Source organism: Sciurus carolinensis, chromosome 19 (assembly GCF_902686445.1).
Source record: "Sciurus carolinensis chromosome 19, mSciCar1.2, whole genome shotgun sequence".
Classification (NCBI taxonomy): Eukaryota; Metazoa; Chordata; class Mammalia; order Rodentia; family Sciuridae; genus Sciurus; species Sciurus carolinensis.
The window spans coordinates 6,182,358-6,194,447 of record NC_062231.1 but is presented as its reverse complement, the minus strand read 5'-3'; the positions used below and the strand labels follow the sequence as shown (position 1 = coordinate 6,194,447).

At 47.8% G+C, this 12,090-nt stretch overlaps 1 protein-coding gene across 1 annotated transcript in view; it reads right to left on the bottom strand.

The window, feature by feature from the left end:
* Nup210 (nucleoporin 210) overlaps positions 1-1,420 on the bottom strand; it is a 100,809-nt gene extending 99,389 nt beyond the window's left edge. Inside the window, exon 1 of the mRNA XM_047534705.1 lies at positions 1,112-1,420. Coding sequence (XP_047390661.1) covers positions 1,112-1,281 — 170 coding nt within the window. The 5' untranslated portion in view covers positions 1,282-1,420. The remainder of the gene's footprint in view (positions 1-1,111) is intronic.
* Between the last annotated feature and the right edge of the window lie 10,670 nt (positions 1,421-12,090).

The following is a 12,090-nucleotide window of genomic DNA, read 5'->3' as shown; positions in this document are numbered from 1 at the left end:
AGTAAGGAGTCGAAATTAGAGGGTAGAAAGAAGAATTAATGACAGGCGGTAAAATGGGCCTCTACGGTCTCCTGCCATCAAAGGCTCCTGTCCCTCCTGAAACGGCTTACAAGGTCTGATTCATACCCACGCTGTCCACACCTGCCCACAAACCCAATCCCCACACCAGTCGGGCGCCAGGGATGAGCCCCCTGTCACTAGACCAAACTCCAGACCCTGGATAAGACACCAAAGTTTGCACGGTATGACCAGAGTCCCAGAGTGAGACCGGTGGGCCTGGGCCTGAGTCCAGCAGTCATGCCAGAATCATAGGTGACGGGGGAATCGAGGAAACGGAGGCCAGTTTGGATCTGGGAAGTTGGAGACCGCCCCTGGGAGGTGCGATGTCACTGTCTCCAGAGCCCTTTGATCACCAAGGTCACCTGCCTATGCTACCCCTCCCCAAAGGCTGCAGGCAGGGAACTGCTAACTAATGTCCTCTTGGGCTGCTACCTGCCTGGATCACTCCGTTTGGCGCACCAGCATCTCCTGGCCTAGTCGCCTAGGCAGGAAGGAGAGAAAGGGGACAGAGCAGGAGAACAAAGCAAAGTTTAGGCTACAGAAGATGCTGGGCGCTCTCCGTGCTTCTCTAAGGTTCAGACTTCAACATGGGAGGGAGAGCAGCCGCGGTGCCTTCCCCCCCTGCACAAGTCCAGGGCTCCCCCTCCCCGAGCCCGGCCCGCCCGGGGCCCTCCGCAGCGCCGGACGCCCCTCTCCAAGGGCGGCGGACTCCCGGGGCCCCCTTGTCCTGCACACCCCACAGACAGCGCAGCCAACCAGGCCACACCGCTCTCCTCCCGCCGCAGCAGTGCCATGCGCAGTGGCGGCGACCTGCGCGCTCGCCGCCGGGTCACGCACGACCGGCCGCTGGGGCCGCGGCTGCCAGTCCCCGGCGCCCTGTGCGCGCACCGCGCACCTGCCCGCCCCGCCGGCCTCGGGCACCAGCCTGGCCTCCAGGCCGTGCGCGCCGCCGACCACGCGGCCGCAGCCCCGCGCCCGGCCGGCCTCCCCCGCGCCGGCGCACCTGCAGCGCGTCCGCCCGGCCTCCCGGCCGCCCGCCCGCCGCGCTCACCAGCGGTAGCAGCCCTCCGACGCTTCCAGCGTGAAGTTCACGCGCGTGGCCCGCGTGAAGGGCAGCAGCACCTTGGGGATGTTGAGCTTGGCCGCCTGGGCGGCGGGGCCCAGCACCAGCAGCAGCCAGAGCGCCCGCAGCGGCGGCGGCCTGCGGCCCCGCGCCGCCATCCTCGGCGGCTCACCTCCCGCGACCCCCGCGCCCGCCGCCCGCGCGCTCCCCCTGGCGCCCTCTCCCGCCCACGCGCGCCGGGCCAGCAGGTGATGCGCGCAGGCCGGGGGCGGGGCGGCCTCGGCCTGGCCACTTCCTGGGCCCCAGCGACCCGAGCGCGGGAACTGAGGGGGCCGAGCTCGCCGCGACCCCGGCCCCGCCCCGCCAGTCGGCGCGAAGGGAGGGCGCGCGCGTGGCAGCCGGTGCGCGCGCCCGCGCAGCACCCCTGGACCACGCGGCGGCTCAGCCGGCCTCCAAGTTTATCGCCACTGGTTTTAAACCGTTGGCTCCTACCGAGCGCCAATGGGGAGCCTTCAAACCAGCCCAAGTCAGTTCGTTGGGCCAAGATCTGCACCTCTGGCGGTAGAGCCAGGCCTGAGCGCTGTGACCAAGCCACTGCCAAAGGACATGCACCCCAGGACTTCTGGCAATGCGGAAGGTCCAGAACATGCCTCATCCCAGTACACACTTCCCAGAAGAGGGTCCCCAAGGTGCTCAAGGGGACGCTTCCTACTGAAGGACAAGGGCCCAGGTTTCCTCCTAGCAACCATGACAAGGAGGTGTGAGGATCCCCATTTTTCCAGTTGAAAATTGGTTAAACAGACCCAAGATTACTTCCCAGTGGCAGTTCTGGGGCCCTGTGATCCCTGTACGCTCATGACCCACAATGACGGAGGCAGGAGACGGGAGGCCAGCCTCTGATCTGCAGCAAGGTCTATGAACAGGCAGAGGTAGACCCAGGTTCTGGGTATGGAGCTGGTGCCCGGGTTACAGAAGGAGTCTGGGTTTTATGGTTTCATCGGAGACTGGACGTGCACTTGGACCTTCAGGGACCTACTTGTGCAGATTAAAATTGTAACTCAGGAAGGCAGTTTTAAAAATTCCTACACTCACTGTCCCTGGAAAAGCTCACAGCTCGGTGCTCCTGCTCGTCTTCCTTCCTTGGGACCCACTGTTACCCAGAGCTTCACCGTTTGCTTTTCTCCCTGCAGGATCATCGGCAGTGGATAAGGGCGAAGGCCAGGGCCCAGTGTCTCAGTATGTGTCTTCTCCTCCTTCAGGATCCATCATGGTTGGGAAGGGGTGAGTGTTTGCTTTTGGTGGCGATGCTGGGGTGGAGTCTGCCCTTCCCCTTGGGTGCACTGGGAGAGGCTTCATGTGTGGCTCACGCCTCCTTCCTCCCGGGCCACCCTGTCCCTCCGTTTTTCTTGGGGAGCTGTCTTGCAGGAATATTATTTTCCTTAACCCTTCATTCAAGATTCTGAAAGGGGAGAGAAAATTGGCACACAGGGTCAGATGTGGCTGCTTTGAGCTGAGAAGGGGTGAAGTGAGAGAACCCTCCTTTCAAAGTTCCCTGGTGGGGAGGGGCTTGTGGGGAGGGACCCTGAGGTCATTGCAGGCTACATCCTCCTTTTGTGGTTTCAGAAAGTCAGGCTGTGACCGGGGCAGGGGTGTGTTCTAGGAGGCGGTTTGAGCTGGGCACGTTACCTCATTAAGAAACTGCTTCTGTACAAAATTAAGAATAGGGAAAGAAAGGTGAGCATTCATTAATTTACTAGTGCTAGGAAAACAATTTTCCAGTGTCAAAGGAATATTACACGTCAAGTATGTAGCAGATAAAAGAGTTGGGACCCTATTTTACTTAATCAAGGTCATTGCACCCCATTTATATTTGGGGTGCACTCTCCACGATTTCAGGAATCCAGGTCCTCTAAAGCACAGCAAGCATGATAAACTTTGCAACCATATTTTCCTGATGTTTTAACCATCTCCATCCTGCTTGACCAATGATGCAAAACAAGAACAGAGATAAAATTTACAGTGTCGTTATAGCCAGTAACCCAGCTACATGAGTAGAAAATTATTCAAAAGGGTGCAGAGAAAAAAAAATTCCTTCAGGTAACCTGTCTCAGACCTCTTCATTATTAAAAGTAGGTGCTTTTGCACTGGCCAGGGCCAGAACCTGAGATTGTAATTTTAACACATCCAAAGAGGCATTATGAAAAGGATCACATCCCTGATCAATATGTACTTGAGTTTGTCAGGTCTCAATAAAGTTTGTTTTGAAAATGTTGAAAGAAATGAGTGGCTGGTGTCTGCTGGTGCATTGCCACCAGGTGATTGTCCCAACCACGATGACAATGACAGCTATTAACCCGCAGATAAAACATCTAGCATTTTTATAGGGCTGCTGCTGGCCTTTGGGAATCCTAACAGGTTATTGTGCACTTTGTCATATAGTTTGACTGACACATTGTTGACACATACAATTTTCACATTTAATGTTGTTAAGCATCATATTGTACTTGAACAAGGCCAGACAATAAAACATCAGTATTTAATACACCTGCTGTTAGATAGAATTCCTTATGCAAGGAAATATTAAGACGGGTAACATTTTTAAGCTTAATATATTGAAACTCACTGTTCGAGATTTGAGAAGACTCCTGTGTCAGACCTTCTTTCCATATTCCAGGTGGACCTGGAACGTTAGTCTCTTACCACTCCTGATTGATTTACATAGAAGCAGCATCTTCTCCTGGTAGGGTTTGCAAGCTGACAGATACCAGGGAGTCCAACTGAATTTGTAAAGTCAGTACCAAATCGGTGACCTGTTGGATATCTGCAATAACCTGTGCTGCTTTTAATAGTGAATGGAGGTCCCTAACCCTGCTGCTCCTGTGTTGATCCTAGTGGATGTTTATAGCCCTGTGAGTAAGGGAATAATTTGGGGGTGGGAGGTTCCTACATCTGCTGTGTGGCAGGCTTTGGTTGTGAGGTAAAGTGTCGGTTTGAGGAGTAATTTTGGTAGGCAGGGATAAATATGTGTCTCCCAAAGGAATAAAAGCTTCAGAATTCAGGGACATCAGGGTTAGGGGATTGATACACGTGTAGGTCTGAAGTTCCATTAGAGGAACTATTGTCTTTCTTTTTAAATGCCCAGGAATGGCTATGTTTTGGTTTTAACCGTTTTGCTACCTGATCAAATTGGCCTGTTCCTATGTGCTGTAGAGAGCCAGCTGAGTTCCCATAGGGGTCACTTGTAGGGAACTCAAGAGCAGCTTCTTAGCTCCTTTAGTGCCATCTGCTAGGTAGGATCTCCTTGATGAGGTGGCTTCCTTTGGAAGCATCAGGGATGTCTCCCTTTTCCAACGACCCTCCTCTTTGCAGCAGGTGCACTGATTGGCTTTCTGTTCTCCAGTGACCTCATCAATCTCCCTGATCGCGAGGTCGTGTGGCCCAGAGTTGCAAAGCTCCTTAGAGAAGTTCTTCCATTCCCTGGATTGAGGCTGACTCAGAGGGCAAGGGCCAAATACTGGTGTTCTTGGCCCTTTTGTTTTAATCTTGATTTTAAACTTGATCTTAAATATCCAGCAAGCCAGGCTCATCAGTCATAAAGTAAGAGTACTTACTTTAACTTTAATGTTCCCCTTTTATTTAACTGGGGTCTGAATAGTACTGGAAGGTACCATTATATACTATCTGTCTTGTAGGTGATGGCTTATTATCTAAGGTTAACCTAGGTTCTGTGTTCTTGAAGCAGTACCTCTGCAAAACATTAACAGGCAACAGTTTAGAGTTTACAAAGAAAATACAAAATGAAATGAGCAAGAGTGAAGCCATATTCGGTTTGGGTAATAGCTATCTTGAATTTTGACTGAGTTATACATTATGTTCCCCTATTTGAAATTACAACAAAAATCAATCTTTTGAATACAACTTTAAATGAGCTGGAGTCTGGCTTCTTTTAGAGTCATTCTAACATTTCATATACAAAGAAGAGTGACCGCTTCACAATTACCCTGATATTTTTATATGAACCAAGTTTAGCTTTTGAAGGAAAATTTAGATTCTGTGAGATAGTGTAATACTCGAAAATAGCAGTTAGTGCTGTGCTATAGACTCAATTCCTTCAAGACTAATCGTTTTAAAGATTAAAATTTAATAGACACAATGTTAAGAGTAAATTAACCAGACATTTCTAACAAACATTATGAAGATCAATCCCATCTATGTCAAATCTAATTATTAACTATAAGAATCAAGGTATCAAACAAGTGTATTGAACAGCATTTACCTCTTCCTCATTGAAGAAAAATCCTAGACGTGAATTTATACCTTTACATTGTCATCTATGCACCCCATGTAAACTCGAACCTTTTAAACCATGTGAATTAAAGGTACTTGGATCCATTTTTTTTATTTTAATTCATGAGTGCTTATTATTGATCAGCCAGTTTTGGTATCATGTACATGAGATCTGTACGCACGCACTTATATAGACAGGCCACACGACATACACGTAACACAGAAGCAAAGGCTTTGCAGCTTTTTGCAGGTGAATCTCCATTGCAATGTTAGAGGTGTTTAAAACAAACAAACAGCAGGCTGGGGAGATAGCTCAGTCGATAGAGCGCTTGCCTTGCAAGCACAAGGCCCTGGGTTCGATCCCCAGCACCGCAAAAAAAAAAAAAAAAAAAAAAGACTAGAGTTGAATAAAAATAGTGACCGATCAGAAAAACATTAACCTAGGTATGTAGGGTCAAAATTATGAGCTTGAAAAATATAGCATTTAAGAAAAACTAAACAAGAGTCCTAAAAGAAAAAAAATGATAATGGCCATTAATTATTTTAGTAAAATAGCATGAGAAAGAGAGGGGCAGAGAGATGAGGGGGGGATACCTTAAATTGACCCTTTTTCCTTTAGTTTCCGGTCCCCCACTCAGTCTTCCATTTGCATTCTAGTGCAAGCTTCCGCTCAGCCTGGGGGTGGAGGGAGTGCTGCCCAGGGCTTTGTAACCCCTTTTCCCCCAGTTGGTCATCAGACCAGGTTTTGATGTAGAAAATTGTGAAACATTATCTCTTATTACTTCTGAGGAATGAGGCTGCTCTGTCATACTCCTTACTGAGACAAGCCACTGGCTGTTGGGCGGGTTAGGGTTCTATTTCCCTCTCAGGGACAAGCAAGTAAAATTTTTGCTCCAGAGATAAGTTGAGGGTAGGGGCTTGTCATAAATCTCCTTTTTACATGACTTTGGACTGGGACCTCACTCATCATGGAGAGTACTCATTAACCTTGGGGCAATTTTTGTGGGGCTGGGGATTGAACCCGAGGCCTTGCGCATGCTAGGCAAGCTCCCCTACCCACTGAGCTATATTCCCCAGCCCCTAGAATCTAATTCATACTGTGTCCAAATCTGAGTGCTAAGCCTAAGGAGATATTTGATATTTGGGAGGAAAGGTTCTTAAAATTACTGAGACAACCCAAAGGGGAGTCGTGGGAATGGACTGACGGGTTCCCATGTTGGGGAGGCAGGATCAGGGTGTTGGATGAAACCAAAGCATCTCCTGGATCCTGTCCAACACCAAGCTGGACGGTCCCACCAGCTAATGGGGGAACATCTTGACCCCCATTTCAGTGGTGGAGTCCTGTGAGCCCAAAGGCGGGGTCTCCAGGCAGGGCGCCTCTCAGCTAGAGACCAGATGGATGGATGGATGGATGGGTGGATGGATAGATGGGCAGACGGACAGAGTTTTACCTCTCTGGAGAATTTAACGGCAGGCCAGTGTTGGATGCAGGAACAAAAGGTCAAAGGGGTCTCTGATCTCGAGGTCTTTGGGGTATCAGGGGTGTGGGAAGGGGGTCGGCAAGAGGATGCTTCCAGCACCAGTAAAGGACTCGATACAAGTCCGTGCATTGTCCACGCAGCATAGGCCACGAAAACCTAGCCCAGGGCTGGGGTCGGTTACGGGTCCTGTACCTGTAGCCGTTCAGCCAAAGCAGAATCGGAGGGTGTGGAGGGTCTCTTTCTGCAGGATGGGGAGGGAGGTGGGTGAGCAGCCAGTCTAGGGATTCAGCAGTAGCTGCATAGGCCGAGACTGGGGTTCCCCCGACCTCAGAGAGGCTTGGGGGTGCCGGACACCTCATCGGTCACTTCCCAGGTCCCAGGGGAAGCGGACGGGTGAAGGCCAGGGCCCAGCATTTCAGTATGTGTCTTCTCCTCCCTCAGGATCCACGTGGTTGGGAAGGGGTGAGTGTTTGCTTTTGGTGACGATGTTGGGGTGAAGTCTGGTCTTCCCCGCGGGGCCCTGGGAAAGGGGGCACTGGGAGAGGCTTCATGTGTGGTTCAGTCCCCTCTCTCCTCCCCGGTCACCCTGCCCCTTCATTTTTCTTGGGGAGCTGCCTTGTAGGAATATTAATTCCCAGAACCCTTCCATCCCTAAGCCCATGCTTTCTGCGCTGAACCCTCTGCTTTCCGGAAGCCTAAAGGCAGCTCCGCACAGGTCAGGTTCGGAGACCCAACAGGACCACAGCACACGGGAAAGCTGGGCCTGGCTGATTCCATCTGAAGAGCGGAAACTGAAGATCTTCAACTGAGTCTGCGCTTTGTTCTCTCTGGGTTGTTGGGGGTCAGCAAGTAGGAAGTGCTTGGCAGGGGATCTCAGAGAAGCCTCCACCCTGCAGGGATACCCGCCTAGGGAAGTCAGAAGACTGGGGAGGTTCAGAGCCCATGCCTCCGGACAGCGGGACTTTGCAGTGACATGAGGGGGACCTGGGTTACCCTCGAAGCCTGAAGACCCCAGAAACAAGAAATGCCGGTGGAGGAGAGATTTCTCTAGATCCCGGAGCCGGAAGGGGCGGGAATGCCTCTCCCGCATGGAACCACGCGTTCTGGGAGAGGAAATTCCAATGGGTTCCTTCTCCAAACACAAGAAAGCAGAGTTTGGAACAGGCGGCCTCAGAAGGGATAGCCGGGACAGGGCTTCCTCCGCGCTGCTCATGCAGCCAGCACTGGGGACAGGCAGTGTGGAATAAGGGGATCTGTCAGATGGAGGGATGGAGGCCATCTGAGTCTGCAAGCTGGAGAGCGCCCCTGGGAGGCTGGAAGGTCGGCCTCAGCGCCCTGTCTTCACCAGGGTTACCTGCCTAACTGCCCCTGCCAAAAGGCTGCAGGCAGGGAGCGGCTGACCACTGTCCCCTGCCTGAAATCCATGGGCCCTTCCCCTGCCAGCTGCTGCTCCCCTTCCCCCAGTCAGAAGGCAGGAAGGACGAGTCGGGGAGCGGGGAACAAAAGAGACCCTAACCCATAAAAGATGTAGGGTGCGCTCACTTGGGCTTCTAGAACACCAGCCACGGCCCCCTTCTTCCTCCCTCCCTCCCTCCCTGCTTCAGATGCGCTCGCCTCCACCTGCTGCTCCATGTCCAGGCTCCAGCGTGACCGGGAAACGGGGGTATCACACAAGCCCAAGCTGGGCGAACCCCAGGCCTCAGGCGCGCTAGGCAGGAACCACCCAGCCCCTGCCCCAGCCCCTCGGGACTCGCTCCTGGGCTGTTAATGACGGCAGAGTTCAACCCAAACGGCTCCGCGGTGCACAGAGCGCCTCTCCGCACCGCTCCCCACGGGAAGTCCGCGCTTTCTACACCGTGCGTCCTTGAAAATTTTGAGAAAATTTATATATATAATATACAAAATTATACATAGTTATGATTATATGATATACTATTATGTATATTAATTATAATATAATAATAAATTATTATAATAATAAATAATCATAATACATAATAATATAATAATAAATTATTATAATATTATTATGTATATTATTATGTATAATTACATAATATACTATTATGTATAATACTATACTATATTATGTATATACATAATATAGTATATATAGTATATATTATAAATATAATAGTATATAATATTAATATATAGTATGATATCTTATATACAATATAGTATGATATATTGATATATAATATAATATTTATTTTATATATAATTATAATTATATATGATATAGTATATTAATATATAATAATAATAGTATGATATATAGTAATATAATAGTACAATAAGATATACTATATTATGTATAATAATACTATTATGTATAATTATATAATATACTATTTTGTATATTGAGGCCCCTGGGCTCAATCCCAGTAAGTCCCCCCACAAAAAAGTTGTAATTATTACATAATTATATTTATATAATTACATAATAGTAATATAGCATATATTACATAATAGTAATATAGCATATAAATATGATTATATAATTATATGATTATAATATAATATGTAATTATATATATAATTCATATATATATGATTTGTATATATAAGTATGTTATATGTAATCATATATATAAATTACATATAATTTATATATAAATTTATGATTTATCTAATGAATAAATATATAAATATATGATTACCTATAATTATATAAGTATAATATAAATATATATTTATAAATATATATAATTATTATATATTTTATAATTATAATTATATAATCATATATATGATCATAATTATATATTTATAAATCATATAAATATAATTATATTATATATAATTATATGTATAATATATATTTTCTCAAAATTTTTATATAATAAAAATATATATATATATAAACTCTCCTCCCTTCTCTCCATCTCTGTGTGTACATATCGCCCTTTCCCTCCCCCTCCCTCTCTCTATGTACACATACATGCACATACATACATGTAGTGTGTGTCTCTATATTTCCCTTGTCAGACAGGTAAATAAATAAGTGAAAGGGACCAAGCAGGGCACAGAGGGACTGGAGCTCTGGTCCATTGGCATCATGAGTCCCTGTGGCCCCATCTTGCCAAGACTCCTGTTTATGGAAGAGAAAGCAGTAACGTGGAATTTTAGGTAAAACGTCTTGGTTGTAAATGACGGCAACTAAACGCAGGTAAACAAATGCAGGTGGCACATTTGTGTCATCCCAGCGGCTCAAGAGGCTGAGGCAGGAGGATTGCTAGTTGGAGGCCAGCCTCAGCCACTTAGTGAGGCCATCAGCAACTCACTGAGACCCTGTCTCTAAATAAAATGCAAAATAGGGCTGCAGATGTGACTTCGTGGTTGAGGGCCCCTGGGCTCAATCCCAGTGACCCCCACCCAAAAAAGATGTATAGGCTCTTGGACAATTATCCCAGAGAAATAAAAACGAGTGTTCACACAAATCCTGACACATAAGATGATGCATCATGCACACAAACTGGAAGCAGCACAGAGATCCTCATGGATAATGGTCAAATCACATTGTGGTACATTTACACCGTGGAACATTATTCACCAATAAAAAAGAGTGAACTGTTGACATACAACACACGTGAATCCCCAGGAAAGTATGCCCAGTGGCAGGGGGAGTAATCAGAAAAGGTTACTGCTATGGCGTGGTGTGGTTTTGAGTGCCCCCACCGAGACTCCATCGTGAGTACAGGCTTGGTCTCCAGGGTGACAGTATTGGAAAACGTTATGGGAACCTTTAAGAGGCAGGACTCGGTGGGAGGTCACTAGGGGCACACCTTCAGAAGGGACCATCGACCCCACTTTGTCTCCTTCCTGGGTCAAGATGTAACCCCTCCACCTGACTCACACTCCTGCACCTGCCATTGGACATTCACTATGACATCCTCACTAGAACTGAGCCAGTGCAGATGCCGTACCCCTGAACCACCAAAACTGTGAGCTAAATAAACTTTCCTCTTTATAACATTAGCTGCCTTGGGTATTGTGTTGTAGTAACAAAGCTGACTAATGTGAGTACATACTATATAATTGCATTACTATGATATTCTTGAAATGACCAAATGACAGAAAGGGAAACAGGTGAGTAATTGCCAGGGATGAGGGATGGGGTAAGGGGTGGGAGATGATTAGCCTATAAAGAGATAATTTGGAGCAAGGTGGAGTGGTGCACGCCTGTCATCCCAGCAGCTTGGGAGGCTAAGGCAGGAGGATCACAAGGTGGAGGCCAGTCTCAGAAACTTAATGAGGCCCTGAGCAATTCAGTGAGACCCTGTCCCTAAATAAAATATAAAAAGGGCTTGGGGTGTGGCTCAGTGTTCGACTGCTCCTGGGTTCAATCCCTGGTACTCCCCAATGCCCAAAAAAGAATATGGAGAATTCAGTTGGTGACAGACATATTTTGCATCTTGACTACATGTAGGTCAACTGTGTGGCTTCCCATGATGTTAATGCTGGGGGAAGCAAGTACCTGGGATTTCTCTGCATTATTTCTTACAACTGTAGGTGAATCCAGTTATCTCAAAGGAAAAAAAAAAAATACTTGATTGAACAAATTTTAAAAAGCAAAATATAATTAGGCCTCTGGAGAACGTCTGAGTGATCCCAGTTCACTGACTGCCTGCTGGCTTGCTTTAAAGTACTCAGGACTTTTTATTTTATTTTATTTTTTCCCCAGAAGACAGCAAGGGAAAAATAACAAAATAATGGCAAAAACATCCCCCCACCAATTGGAGATTTTTTTCAGTCTTTACATTGTCCTTCAACTTATCTCCCTTCCCTTGGTTCCTTCCGGTCATCAATAAATCTGGTGTCTGGGCCCAGCTGGCGGTCCTTGGTGGCTTCTTTGTGTGACTATTTCCACTCGGGCCCCTGAGCCCCTTTCCCTGGGTATCAGTGCTTTGTCGGAGACGCAGGGAGGCAACCAGGGACAGAGGCCTGGGCAGACCTTCGGGCCCCAGGCACAGAGGCCCTTCGGGACAGAAGAGGCCGCAGATTTGTGCGACACAGTTGTCTATCGAATCCAATATTTCCTGTGACTCCTTATCACTGCCTCCCAAGCTCTGTCATTTCCTAGCACCCTAAAATGTTTGTCTTTATAAATCCAAAATACCACCTGGACTGCTAATACCTCTTCCTCTTCCAATCCGACTGTTTTCGTATGTTTATTGAAGAAGCAAACTTTGCTGC